Here is a 15,277-nt window from a genome sequence, read left to right as displayed (position 1 = left end):
GAAACATCTCATTTTTTTTTTTAATCACAAAAAACGTGAAGTGGTTGCTCCCCATTTAAATATACACCCCACTAGGCACATTTCTGTAAGATAGTCTCTGTTGGAAGAGGTAGTCTGATGATTTTGTAATTATCCCGATGAGCTGCAGACCATGAAGCACATTCTGATTATGTGTGCAGGACAATTGACATGTTGCATTTGACATGTTTCATACATTCAATGAATGTTGTGGATTGTGAAGTTTTATGGTCAAATTGCTTAGATGGGCGTATCACCTCCATGGTATTGGCGGTGGTTGGTTTATATCAAATCATAGTCCATGTTCCTGTGCTTTTACATTGATCAATTGTAGCTTTTAATTCAAACTTATTAAAATTGCTATTTTTTTTTAATTAAAGGTTACGTTTCAAAACCAAATGATAAAATATAAAAAGGAAGTATAGTAGTTACCTTGTATTGTGCTCTTTGTCGCCCAAAGCAAGACCCTCGTTCAGGTTGGCAATCACCCCCAGAATGACGGTCTGCACACACAGCTTGCTGGGCTCCTCCTTAGCAGTAGTAGAAAATTCATGTTTATTGGTGTCTTCCAGGAGCTTCCGAAAGCTAAGAACAGTGAAAGGCCAACGATGGACCAGATCACGCAGAACAAGTGTCTTTTTGTCAATAAAGGCTGCTTTGAATAAAACGGGGTACAGCTCTTTTGGAATGAAATCCAAAGCTTTGTGGATGGAAGAATGATCAGAAACCACCTTCCGAGCACAGAGAAACACCAAAGAGCACATGATGTCAAAACAACGTAACAGGCCCGAGTCCTGCTGACCTGTGGAAGAAGAGAGAAATGTTAATGCTTCTGGGCAACCGAATGAAGACCAGAAACATGCTAGGCCATTACCAAATCTAATATTTAAGAGGCAAATTCATGCCATCTGTTCAAGTGGACTTCACGGGTCAACTGTTGTCATAAAAATATACAAATGTGAGATTAACAATCTCTCTTTGTGAATGTATAGAGGGGGGATTAGACCAAGTCTGAAAGAAATTAAAAGTATATTAGACCATTTGCATTTTATGGTGAAGTTAGTTTATCAGCAAGCTACTCGTTCAACAGGCTTGCTAGTTCATGCCCGAAGCCCAGGACATGCATTCAGCCCCAGACGATTTCATTTTAATCCCGGCAATGGGCATTGAGAATTTGCAGCGATTAGTGCACATAAAAAACAGACACGAAACACCTTCAATGGGGCCTGCAAGCTTGCTTAAGATCCTAAAACAAGAAAGAGTGGCTCTCAAAACATGATCTTTGGGAAGCTGTTGCTTGTAGAAGTAGACACAAGAACACCACCAAGATGGATTACCCTTTTCTTAATCCCAAATTATTCAACAGGGCAATGCACGCTTTTCACGATCCTTTCGTTCAGTGAAAAACAGGATCTCTGAATTTTTAAATTTTTTTAAATGGTCACCTTGTACGGTACTGAATACAATGAGGGCGCCAAAATGGATGGCTTCAAGGTATGTATATAGTACGACTGCCAAATTCACTTATCAACGGCCTATATCGTAGGGTTTCTACCTTATGGATTCTCAATCATTGATACGTACGCGGGATATGCGGATCCAATAGCTTGGATTCACCCAATACTAGTTTATATTCTGGTACAAGATGTATCGTTTCTTTGTTTAATGGATCGGTAATTCTTATGTATATCAAACATAAAAAGGTATATCCTATATGATATATCGGAGTCCATCTCAACAGGCGGTCTTCCAAACAATGTCAATTAACCTGAAGTATCTTTTAATGCCCCCACACCTTTCCATTTTTGTTGTACTAGTGTTATGATTACTGTTCCATTTCTTATTTTCTCAATATTATGAGTACTTCTTTTATGCTTCAGTGACTACTGTAGCAGAGTGATATTATATAAACAGATTCCACTCCACTGCTATATTCAACACATTTATTACAGTATCCATTTCATTAATTCATTTTTGCTCACATTTTTGTAAGGCTAAATCTGGATTTCCTCCTCTTGGAGACCGTTTAAACACTTTGAGGACATACCAAAAGATATCAGTGTATTTGTGCTGTTGTGTATAATGTGCACAAGGGGTTTGTTGTCCACCTTGTTTTTGATATGACCGGTGTTCGCATATCCTTTGTCGAACTTGACGTTTCGTCTTCCCAATGTAAATCAAATCACAGGGGCATTTGAAGACATACAGCCCACCGTGTCAGGCAATTTGTGAAGTTCGTGAGTTTTACTTTGTTGCCTTTCAGATTCACAGTTTTTATATCCTTCACGAGTACACAGACTGAGCCTTTCCCACATCTTTGGTGCCCCACCACGGGAGGGAGGCCCCATAAAGATGGTTGCCTTGATTGCACATTATCGTTCACAAAATATGTATGAACGAGGGTATCTAAGATTTTATCACTTAATCGCAAAGCGTGGAGGCGATGGATTAATTTAAATAATTAAAATAAAAGTTTTTACTATGTACCAATTTTTTACAATGACTTTACGAAGAGCATTACACTTATGGGGCTAAAAGTGCTCAGGCATGTGTTTGTCAAGATTTTTTTGTGCCCACGGGATGGAGGCACATCTCCCGGTTAGCGCGCTGTGCCCTTTTGTATGCGCTTTATATTATCTCCTTCGGATACCCTAGATCTTTCAGTCAGGTTTTGAGAGCTCTTCTATGAGGTTTGTAGTCTGCCAATTGATTGCAGTTTTATTTGCAGAAATTGTCCAATGGGTAAGCTCTCTTTAAGTCTGTGTGGATGAAAACTGTTGTATTCCAACAACATGCCCGTGTCTGTTGGTTCTTTGTACAAAACAGTTTCAAGCGTACCCAGTCTCGTTTTAAAAATTTCGAAGGCCAGAAAGGGCATTTTGTGTTTGTTATGGTCGGTGGTGAATGCATTTTGTCCATTTAGCCATGTTTGGAAGTACTGTACGTGTAAAATATCATCTATATACCGATGCCACGAAACAATGTTCTTTTGAAAGGAATTATAACTATGGTAGATGGAATTAATTTCAAGATTATGCATATAGAGGTTCGCAAGGCCCAGAGCAAATGTTGCACCCATACTGGTCCCATGTTTCTGGTTGAAGAAGATGCCCTCATAAAAAAGGAAAACATTTTCTGTAAGTGCCAGTCTAATACATTCAAGGATAAATGCAGTAGGGACCTTATCTAAGGTAGTCGTTTGTTCAAAAATCCTTCCATGACCTCGATACACCAGGATTGTGGTATACTGATGTATAAAGATACAAAATCAAATGTTATTAGCATCTCATCTTGACCGATCTTTTGGTTTTTCATGATGTTAATCATGCAAGTTGTATCTTTTATATATGAGCGCATTTTGGCTACGAAGGGTCGAAGGAACCAATCTGCATAGATGGGATCGGCCTCCCTGCTGGTAATTGGGAGTTGTTCTTCTGTATTGTAGGCAGGATGTAAAAAGCTGGTGTTGTGGGGTTGATGTTAGTAGGAAAGGCTTTTTCATCCATGTCAATCCAACTCTCTTGGGGGGTGTGTTTCATAAGACTATTTCTTCCTTCAAATCGATCAGTGAACAAAACATAATATCGGTCATTGCCCTAGCATAAAACAGAGTAATAAAATATGAAAATCAATTCAAGATTGACATATAATCAGTGCAAGGATTTCAGCAACTATATTATCTAGGTGATTACGATCAGCAGCAATTGCAGTGAGAAGCCAGTCTGAATGCTCAGATGCAGAGCCCAAATTGATTGAGGGTTTCATCCATTTGATAACATGGTAGTGGCCATAAAAAATTAAAAAAGAACACTAGAAACGTGGTTCACAATACAGCCGGGGTTGGCATCAAAGGTGACGTCAATTCAACTATTAAGCAGTAAATTGTGCTATGACAGGAGAGTATTTCCTGTATCACCAATTTTCCAGTCTGTAGACTTTGCTTTTGCCTAAAAAGAATCCATATGAAGGGTGATGAGGGCTGAAACTGGCCATTACTTTTCCCACGATCCAGGGTTCATCTCAAAGAACAGATCTTCCATGTCCATACCCACCAAACAATACTCTGGTTTTTTACTTCCGGGCAAGAGACTCACAGTACTGCACAAGTTCGACACACCCCAAACAGCACTTTACCAGGGGTCAATTTTTCAAATTGCAAGCGCATAACCAGGAAGAAACAGACTTTTTAAATCACGTGCTCCCTCAATTCTACCATACACCAAGCACACCATTTTTTACTCACCAACAGTGAATTATCACTCGCTAGGTCCGTGCACATTGAAATGGCATGTGCATCTATAAATGCCCGATAATGTGGTTTAAGCGAACACACTGGGCTGCGATTCTAGGACTACAGGGCTTTACACAAACTTGGAGCTGTAATAAAGCGTTTCCAGTGTCTAGCTACTAGACAAACCGCCTTTCTACAAACATAAGGAGCAGAAGCAGCGCGACAGCAAAGCGCGCAAAGCACTCTGCCGTCACCTCGGCAGTTGGCAAGGAAAGTAATCCTCATGCATACTTACGGCTAGTGTTGGTATGACCAACACTAATGATAGTAATGAGGCAGTGGGATGCAAATACGACCTAGGGCAATTAAACCCCATGAAAAGGTATAAATATCAAAGAGTCTGCTTCATTTAACTAATACAGTGGGGAAAATCACACAGTAATGGAGTTACCGCTGCATTACCACACCGTCCAACTACAATTTGGCAGTGGGAAGGAGGAAATACCTTCAGCAAAATGCTGGAGGTAATTCCACCACCTTACTGGCAAAATGCAGCTATTTTGGCGGAATTACCGCAGGTGATAAATCCTGTATGGACTCGATAAATGGGGACCAACACCACCATTCAGCCAATTGTAAACCGGTGGTAATGGTAAATCAGTTTGCTAGTATTTCAGTGGATCTACCCCCAAAATACTGCCAAACTCGTAAATAGGCCCTAACTCAGTTGCTCAGCTTGATGAAACTAACAAATTCACTGCCGTGTCTGGGGAGCAAAACGACCGACTCGCCAGTGAACCACATCTTAGTTGTGTGTGAAATTTGCTAAAAGCGGTTTGCAATTACATCATTACTCAAACTTCAAGACCAAATTCATGTTGAGAAAATAAATCCTGGGCACATTTTTTTTTATCTTATTTGAAAAAATAAAAAATACCCAAGAATTCCCATATTTATTATTGAGGTAATTAAAGAAACGGCTTGCAGTAATCCAACAGCGACAGGAACAAATACTACTAAAACCAATAGTCAGTTTGTTCTGCAGAAAAGGGTCAAACAAACTTTGAAGTAGCCATGAATTGCCACTTGATATTTCAGGTATCGATCTTTGAATTAAGGCGGGCCATGGAAGGAAAATGGGAAAACAAACATCATTAAGAAAGTAGAACAAAAGCTTGAATAAAAAAAGGCAAGCAAGGAGTCTCCAAATCAATAACCAAGATAGTCTAAAATGGCTTGTTACTAGCAGGAGAGCAACCTCGTGAACTTTGTGTGACCAGGAAATGGAAGACTAAAAATAAAAAGCAACATAGGAAGAAGTCTAATCATAAAACCCAGGAGATGCACCACAAACACTGCCCCAGCCTACCCATCACGCCGGTGGAGAAATACAACCCACGCCATCCCCACGACCGCCAAGATCCACGAACAGCCATCTCCTCAAAGTGCCTACTTTCACCAGAAAGACTGCACGACAGAGCTTTCCCGTCATGGCTGCCAAGACCAGCAACAATCTCCCCATCCCCCTGAGAAACCATCTTACTGGACCTTCAGGAAAAAAATAAACAAACAAACATGCTTTATTGCCTAAAAGCTCCCTGAGCTAAGAGTCTAAGACAATCAGATACCGCCCCCCTTCTCCCATTGATCCCCGAAACAAAAAGACACCAGTGTGTCTCGCATTTGTTGTATTTTCTCGTATGCTCTGTATTTGTCTCACAATGCAACTACTGCCTTGATACCCAAGGGTTCAGCACGCTGCAACAAATGCAAAAATAAATATGCTCTTACTTACCTGCGATGACTAATTAGCCTAGAATGGATGCTAATGAATGCGGTGGGTCCATCAGATGATCAGCGTGTGTATGTTTGGCTGTTTCAGGAATCACTACACGCTAGCCTGTACATGACCCATAATTCAAAGAGCTACCCAATTCTTAAAGACATTCAATTTAAAACAAAATGCTGGACACATACACAGTTTATTTTGTTTGACATCTCAACAAACAGTTCTGCTGTTCTTCAATTGTTCCATTTGAAAGCAGAGCTACAAACTATCAAAATTGAAGATATTTACATGTGGATCAACTAAAGCAAGTGGGGTTCAGCACATCCCCATCTAGTTTTAGAAGCCGATATTACTATTAGATACGTGATGACTTGAGCCTAGGTACAGTTGTCAGCATTGCAAATCTGTTTGAATACAGTGTCAATTAAAGTTAGTTTAGTTACCCAAAGTTACATCTGAAAACAGTCATTTCTGAATTTCATACGAGTCTTGAGCATACGTTCTTAGCACAGTTCATATGAAAGATGTACATTCATCCTGGACATGTACCAGATATAGATAAATTTTTAAACGTTAGTGGAAAATAGGCCAGTTTGATTTTTAATTTCTTTTTCAGTGCCCCAATTCTTGATTATATCGGAGATACATGGGGACAAACAATAATAAGATATTTTGCCCCAAAACAAAAACATTTGGCAAAAGCCCATGTTAAAATCAATGCAAAATGCGAGCAAAGTAAAAAAAATAAAATAATAAAAAATAAAAATGTAAACTATGGCACCATATAACAATTTTGAAATGTTGCATGCAAAGGCAGCTACTTCAAAATATTACTATGGATTTTTCATGCAAGGGTTCAATAGTTATTTTCTGAATTCCCATAGAGACTTCAGCTTAATATATAACTCACCGTAATCGTATTTCTGATGCTTGTATCTGCTTAGATTCACATGCTGTGCATAGGCCGACATCTAGTGGAAGCTGCGGAGTATTACAGTTGTTTTTCGAACTCGAAAAGTGACGTCGAATAGGGCCTGCCAGTAATACTATCCCTAGTGTGACGTCCCCTGTACCCATGATCGATCTCTCACGCATGTAGGTCCCTCAGATTGTATTTTTCTGACATGAGGTAGCATGAGGAGCAGTGCTAGTACAGAAGTATCCAAGCAGAGAACGATAGACAAGCTCAGAAGTTTATGCGCCTTCTCTCGGAGGGAAGAGGGGTGGGCGCATGTGAATCTAAGCAGAATCAAGCATCAGAAATATGATTACGGTGCGTAATGTATCCCTTCTGAGGCTTGTGGAATATGCTTAGATCAAATGCTGTGCATAGATTAGCTAACAGTGGAAGAAGGTGGTGGGATGTGAGAAGGTTCATGAGCAAATAAATGTCTTAGAACCGCTTGTTCCACTTGTGTATCTGTCTTGGAATGAGTGACAATGCAGTAGTGCTGAGTGAAGGCATGTACAGAGCTCCATGTAGCCGCTTTGTAAATACTGTCCAAAGGGACATTTGCAATGAAGGCCAGAGTGTCTCCTGTACCTCTTTTGGAGTGAGCCCTGGGCGCAAAAAGCAGTATTTTATCTGATAGGGAATAGCACAGTTGGATACATCTGCCTATCCACCTAGAGATGGCATTCTTAAAAATGTAGTCACCTTCTCAGCCTGGCGCTATGAAGACAATTGATCTATTTTCCTTAGCAGTCTGGTCTTGTCTACTCACATCTAGTGTGGAGTTTTACCTCTGCTGAGCTTTTGGGTTCTTGGAAGAAAGCCGGTAGCTCAATTTACTGGTTTACATGAAATTTGGAGAAAAGTTCAGGCGAGAACTTACGGTGTGTACGTAAAACCAGCTGGTCTTTTTGTACAATAAAGAAAGGATCCTGCACTTACAAAGCTTGAATTTCACTGACCCTTCTTATGGATGTGACAACCACTAAGAAGGCAGTCTTATAAGTCAGGTGTTTGAGACTAGACCTGTGCATAGGCTCAAAAAAGGGTCCCATGAGCTTAGCGAGTACCACATTGGAGGTCCCACCCTGGCGGCGGGTTAGAAATTGGAGGGTGGAGTCTCTTTACCCCTTCCATAAATGCTTTGACGACTGGTACTTTCCACCATGAGACCTTACTGCAAGAGGTCATGTAGGCCGACAAGGCCGCTAGGTGGACCTTTAGGGAGTTAAAAATTAACCCTGCATCTAGCAAATGGAGCATACCAGTTAGAATGTGTGATGGAGTGCATTCTACAGGGTGGATTTGTTTAGTTTGGCACCAAATTACAAATCTTCTCCATTTGTTAAAGTAACAGTGCCTAGTGTTTGGTTTTCTTGAATCTTTCAAAATATCCATGCATCCCTGTGGCAGGTTGGCAGGTTGAGATGTCCGAACTCATGACCTCAGGAGCCATGCTGCAAAGTTCGAGTGCGGCTGCGCGGTTAATCCTTCATGCTGGGTGAGTAGGTTGTACTGGCACGAGAGTTTGATGGGATTGCACATCGCCAGTTTGCACAGATGTGGATACCATGGTTGTCTTGCACACATAGGAGCAACTAGGATAAGCGTCATCGGTTCCTTGTACATCTTGTTCACCACTTTCCTCAGAGGGTTTGGTGGAAAAGCGTAGTCAAATATCCCTGACCAGTTCATCCATGGGGCGTTCCCCTTGGAGCCTGGCTGGGGGTACCTGGACGCAAAGTCTGGGCATTGAGAACAAGTGCCCCCTGCTTGTTTATGTAAAACATTGCAGTTGTGCTGTCTGCAAGGATGTGCACTGACTGGTTTGATAAAAGGGGTTCGAAAAAGCGCTCTGAATACTGCTAGAAGTTGCAGCAGATTGATGAGGTTCAGAGCAACATTGCGAGACCAGAGACCCTGAGCTGTGTGGTGAAGGTAGTGAGCTCCCCTCTTTGTTGTGATGACAGCCTGAACCTCTGGGTCGTAGAAGAGTTTTCCTCGTGTTAGATTCTCTCTCGTCTACCAGTGAAGATTCTGTACTAGTGTTGGCGGAACGACCACTAGATCGTCCCACTAACCATTTGCCTGAGACCACTGTTCGCCAACCACTCCTGCATGGGTCGCAGGCGCGCGTGGGGAACCAGGTAAAGACGCCATCATGCCAGCAAACTCATTGCTTTGCGCACCCTTATTTGGCTACCGGCATAATATTGAGGAATTTGCTGCAACAATTGTCGAATTCTTTCCTTTGACTGAAAGGCCAACCCCTCTTGAGTATTTAGGACAGCTCCTAGGAACTGTTTGGAGGTGTTTGGCACAATGCTTTTTTCCTCATTGATGGAGAAGCCCAACTTAAAGAGGAGGTTGATGGTTCATTGGCGGTTTTGTCTGCAAATTTGGGGGGGGAGGGGGTTACGGACTCCCCTGTAATGAGCCAGTTGTCGAGGTAAGGGTACACTGGGATTGCCTCCCTGTGCAGGTGCGCTGCCACCACTGCCAGTACCTTGGTGAATACCCTTGGACCCGAGGCTATTCCGAAGGGCCGCACCTTGAATTGGTAGTGCCGATTCGCTATCTTGAAATGCAAGAATCTTCTGTGCGCTGGGAACATTGAAATATGAAAATAGGCATCTTTCATATTCAGTGTTGCCATGTAATCCCCTTTTTTTTAGTAGGGGTATTACCTCTTGTAGCGTAATCATGCAGAACTTTTGTGGCTTGACATACTTGTTTGCAGGGCGCAAATCTAATACTGGGCTCATTATGAGATCTTTCTTTGGCACAAGGAAGTAGGTTGAAAACCCCTGTTTACCTAATTTGCAGGGACGACCTGTATGGCGCCTTTGGAATCCAAGTGATTTGGCCACGGTAGAAACTACCGCTGCCGAAACGTTCGCATGAGAAAGGTGCGAACTACCAAAAGTTTGCCCCTTTCTCATGCGAACACACATACATACTCACACCCACACACACACAGACACACACAACACACCCATAACACCCCCAGCACACCCCCACCCCCAACATAAACGAACCCCACTTATCTTCATCTTCACTTTGGGTTCCTGCAGCGCCAGTTCCATTTCACTTCGTGATCGGGAACCGGTGCCACAGGGTCCTTTTTTTTTTTTTTCCCTTTTTTGAAACGGAACGCTGCAGGGGTGTCCCCCGCAACCCCCTCACTATACCATGGAGTGTAGTGAGCGGGGCAATGCGGAGGACACACTTGGCGTTCGAACCTTTGGTGGTAGCATTTCTTAGAACTTTTGGTCATTGCGACCATTTTTTGTCGGTCAAATCGGCCTATACCGTCCTTTGATAGCAGTTGCAATCTCCTCGAGGAGGATCTTATGATGTTCCTGCGAGTGTACTTTATGTCGTGAAGGATGGTCGTGGGGGCGCTCTAGTAACTATGCAGTAGCCTCCAGACACTGGACAGCACCCATCTGTCCGATGTGATCCCCTCCCATGCGTGGGTGAAGTTGGTAATGCGCCCCCCTACCGGGGATGCATGGGAGAGGACCTGAAGAGGAACGTCACCGTTTGGCAGGTGGTGTGCCACCTCTAGCGGGGCTGCCTCTTCCACGCCCACGACCTCTGCGCTGCCCTCTTGGGTAGCCCCGGGAAGATTGTGACTGGTAATTACCCCACAATGAGCCCTGGTTTTGGCTATAGTTTGGCCCGCTCTGGGAATTTTGGCCTCGAAAGTGGTGAAAATGACAGTTTCCGCTCTGTCCAAAGGGTTTGTTGGTGAGTTGACTAAGGGATTTTAGGGTGTCATACTCCTCTTTCGCCGTCTTCAGTTCAACTTCAACGACTTTGCCGAATAATACGCCAGGCTCGACCGGCAGGTCTATCAGTGTCGCCCGAGTTTTTGGCTTGAATCCCAATTGTCTTAACCTTGCATGCCTCTTATGATCATACCTTCATCGATTATTCTACCGCCATTATCAGCCGTGTCAACGTTAGTTTTCAGGAGGCAGCCCAACACTACCCTCCCATCTGCTCCCACTTGCGCTAACTGGGACTTTAAAGGTTCAGGTGCGGAGGAAAGCAAAGCAGATACTTCCTCCCACTTACGCCAATTATAACTTGCTAAGAGGGTGGCACGGTTGGCTATCCTAGCCTGATAAACTGCAGAAGAAGCAAGTTTTCTCCCTAGACCTTAGATTATTTTGCTTTATCTAGAGAAGCATCCGAGGAAGCAAGTGGGGTTCCCGCTGACTTTCTAGTGGTGGTAACGACTAGGGAATCTGGTTTTAGTTGTCCATTGATATCTAAAGGTTCAGAGGGAGCAGCGCGAAATAACTTTTCAAGGGGGCGTGGCTAAATAGCCATGTATGTGGACGGGTTTTCGTAAAGCTCCTGCTGATCGGACCAGCATCCTGTTGAAAACTGCGTGAAAACAAAGCACAAGATCCACAAATATAGGATCAAGAAGCGGAGGCCTCAGGGCACAAATGGGCACAATACGGTGGCGGAAGACGAAGGGACCGCAGCACTAGAAGCTCAGCAGCTCCGGAGACTCGACCGCTGGGGAGGGGGAAGATGGCCGCCACGAGCTAACAAAGAGATCAGAGGGAAGAGTTGGAGGAAAGCAGTTCGGGTGCTGCACGGTGGCCCGAAGCAGGCCCTGAGGCGGATTGCGGCATCAACTTGGCTGGCAAACGGCCTGCCTTATTGCCATGGGAGTGCAGGGGACCGATGGCTGGGATAGCGGCACCAGCACCCACTAACATTCGAGGAACGCTGTGACTCTAATAGCAAGACCCATCTGTGGGGTCAGATTGGCCTGCGCAATCCAGCCGTAGGACCGGAGGGGCCCGAGGGAGCCAAGGGTATCGGAAGAGTGAAAGCAGGAAGCCCCGAGCCCTAAGGCTGACACAGGACCTGTGCGAGCGCTGGCTTAGCACCCCCGCACCTCCTGAGAGAGCATGCCCATGAAGAGAAGGGCAAGGAAGAGGACCCGGGAGCCCCTGGCAGACATAGGAGCATCGCAGTGCCGGCGGTATCCGATATGAGCACTAAACGCTCATGCACCAGTCCAGGGGGCCGGCACCCACTAAGAGCTGCCCGTATGCCACGCACCAAGCACAAACAAGTGAGAGCTGGGAAGAAGCACAGCGGCCTAAACCGGCATGGGGGAAGGGCCCCAAAAGAAGATTTGGCGGATACCACCACAAAACTAGCTATAACAAGTGTAACTGATGGTAGCAGTAGAACTAAGTAGCGGGAGGCTACGAATGCAAGACTGCTGCAGAACAAGTAGCCGGCTAGCACATGCTTCTCAGCTAATGACTGGGGAACCCCTCCCGGTGCTGGCATATATGCTTCAGGACACTGGTGATAAGCTTGAAGGCCCGCCCCAACAATGCAGTTAAGAGAGCGCTGAGGGACATACGAGACACTAGTGAAGCCACGGCTAGAGACAAGTGATGGGCAATGTGGTCAAACCACAAGACCGACAAGGGGACTGACCCCCGGTCACAGAGTTTGGGTGAGAGGAACGAAGCACTGGGCACCAGGCCTGAAAAGGAGTGCACCTAGCGCACTGTTGAGAAACAAGGCAAGCTGAGCAGCCTCCCCTCCACATCCTGGAGCAGAAACTACGTTTGACTCCTCACCAGACAGACACAGGGCAATATTCGTATAGCGGTGCAGGAAGGAGGGTTTGCACCGTAAAGTTTTCAACGTGGCATGAGCAGGTAACCAGCTGACACTGCGAGCACAGGCCCGGAGGACTAAAGGGGCGACTGGGTGGGCCGCTGCAATGGAACAGAGCCCAGGTGCAAGAAGGAGGCCTGAGGCACTGTGCCTACGTTGCATGACTGCCCTAAACGTGTCGGCAGGAGACGATGGGTAAACAGGGGCACAGCAGACCACGCCAAACCTGACGTAGCACCACCCTGCAAAAGACGAAAGGGGAAGCCATTGTAGCAGTGAAGCCTAACCGGGGGCAGGCATAACCAGAGAAGGCACAGCGGAAGAGTCAAGTCCTCAGAGAGACAGAGGGATTCCTCAAATTCCAGCTCCTTACCAACGCAGCTATCAGCTCCGGTGACACAAGATAAGGGTCACCGTACCAGTGTTTTGCGTATCAGAGACCTAGCCACACCAGCCCGGAGAGGGATACGACATCAGCTCTAGCATGGCATCTAAACTTCCCAAAACTAACGGGAAGCAACCCACAAATTCATCAGAGCATCCCAAGCTACGGAGGAAGTTAATGTCAAAGGGAGGAGCCTGCAGACAGACACTGGACCGACCAGAAGAGACAAGCAGATCCTTGAGGCGATAGCGAACCTAAAGACCACATGGGAAACCAAACTGCCATGGCAAACCTCCAAACCTCACTTGAATTCAAAATAGACGCAGTAAAGGTGGACGTCAACCTGCTGAGATAAGACGTTAGAGGAATAGCTGAACGCACAAGCACACTAGAAAGGAAGCCCAGACAAACACCACCACCAGTAAGGCGAACACCTCTGAGATTCATAAATTTTGTCAACAAGTGAGTAACTTGGAAAGCAGAGCGGAAGAGGCTGAAGGACAGGCCCGCAGGAACAACGTACGCATCGTTGGGCTCCCGGAAGGCGAGGAAGGCCCAGATCCTACAAATTACATAGAAACTATGCTACTGCAAGGAATTGAAGGTGGAGTGCTGTCCCAGGGTTTCGCAGTGGAATAAGCCCACCGCGCACTGTCAAGAAGACCGGCACCAGGGGCACCGCCGAGGCCGATCATCGCCAAGATACTGAATTACAGAGATAGGGAACGAATCCTGGAATGAATGCTGGAATACTTTCGCAAAGGGGGAACTATAAGAAGAGCATCCGCGGAAATAACAGCATACCCAGAATACACACTTCAAGTACAAAGACACCATCTAAACTTTGGAGCAGTCAAGAGAAGGCTGCGAGAAGCAGGCCTCCGATACATACTGATGTACCCCGTGAAATAGAAAATTTGTCACAAAAACAAGGCCCTGTTCTTCGAGACCTCGGAGGAGGCTATGGACTGGTTGGATGCGCAGAATGGCCTGCAGACGGTGGAGGAACAACGCGAGGGCTGAGGTGAGAAGTGAAGAAAGGGGTGAGAAGCGAAAGGTCAACTCAAACTACCGAGGTGCCGTATACATATAAACAATGGGACTGGAATATAGCATTGTATAAACTTGAGAGAACATAGGAAGAACACGCGGCTTGTAGAAATAATGAAGATATTTGCAGGAGCATGGCAAAACCACCTCATACCCTAGTAGATAGACTAGATAGCTTGCCAGTAGTGCGGCAACCTCCTGCAGGGTTCCTAATACCGACATAGTGGATAGGACCAGATGCGGGCAGGCCTGAGATCCAGGGATGGAGCTGGGCTACAATTGTAGCAGGGGAAGGATGCGGGAGGGGGGAAATGTGTGGCGGGTTTGAAGTATGTAAGGTTTTAGTGGTAAGGGTAGTTGTTTGGAAACAAGCTTGTATCTTCAGGCCCCTGGGCACAATTAACGGCAAATATAACTGGGCACAATTAACGGCAAATATAACTGGAGTGTAGGACTAGAAAAGAAGGGGGAAGGGAGGAGGGATTCATAAAATGATGGGAAACCTTAGAATAATTACTGGAATGTCAGAGGCCTCAATAGCTAAGCAAAATAAAGTGGGCACCACTTTGTAGAATCCGCACTAAGTTCAATAGTAAGAGTAAAGACAAAATTCTCTGGGTTTGAATAAAATAGAAAAATGTTCAGGAGCTGGCTGTGACGAGTCTGGAGACACCCTGACTCTGAAAAATACATGTGAAGCAGGAGAGACTGGGTGTAAAACCTAGCCACGCAGCCGCTCTCTGTTGATTCCAACCTGGGTTGTAGAATTATAACAAAACTTCAGAAAGCTTCATATCTGTGGTTGCTCAATGCATGAATGAAGTATCCAAAAAAGTACAAATCTTCAAAAGAAATGAGTCTTTGCTGTGTTTCAAAATCAATGATTTATAAAAGGAATTATCTCAAAGAAAAGTCACTAATGGTTTCTTAGTGAGGAGGCGGCTAACACGTCTTATGTGAAACAGACTCAATATGCCAATGTATTTTGGAGATTCATCTCCTTCGTCAGGGCCAGTCTATTACATTGCAAATAAATTGAATACACAAACACATCAATGTGATAAATGGTAAAGGAAATGGTAACATACCGAACTTGGACAGTTTCAGTTAGGCGTTGAGTGCCGGAAAGAAAAGCGGTAAAAGGGTGTAAGAAACAAATCAAATGCATATTGTTGTGCAAAGGAA

At 44.8% G+C, this 15,277-nt stretch overlaps 1 protein-coding gene across 3 annotated transcripts in view; it reads right to left on the bottom strand.

Annotated features, from left to right (window-relative positions):
- LRRC14 (leucine rich repeat containing 14) overlaps positions 1-15,277 on the bottom strand; it is a 215,135-nt gene that overhangs the window by 27,181 nt on the left and 172,677 nt on the right. For all 3 annotated transcript variants that reach the window (XM_069621777.1, XM_069621776.1, XM_069621778.1), the window contains exon 3: positions 451-820. In XM_069621777.1, the coding sequence (XP_069477878.1) occupies positions 451-820 (370 nt within the window). The remainder of the gene's footprint in view (positions 1-450; positions 821-15,277) is intronic.

The sequence above is a fragment of the Ambystoma mexicanum genome, chromosome 5q (genome assembly GCF_040938575.1).
Source record: "Ambystoma mexicanum isolate Mex_15411 chromosome 5q, UKY_AmexF1_1, whole genome shotgun sequence".
Classification (NCBI taxonomy): domain Eukaryota; kingdom Metazoa; phylum Chordata; class Amphibia; order Caudata; family Ambystomatidae; genus Ambystoma; species Ambystoma mexicanum.
The sequence above is the reverse complement of the archived record's forward strand: the minus strand, read 5'-3'. Positions and strand labels throughout refer to the sequence as shown.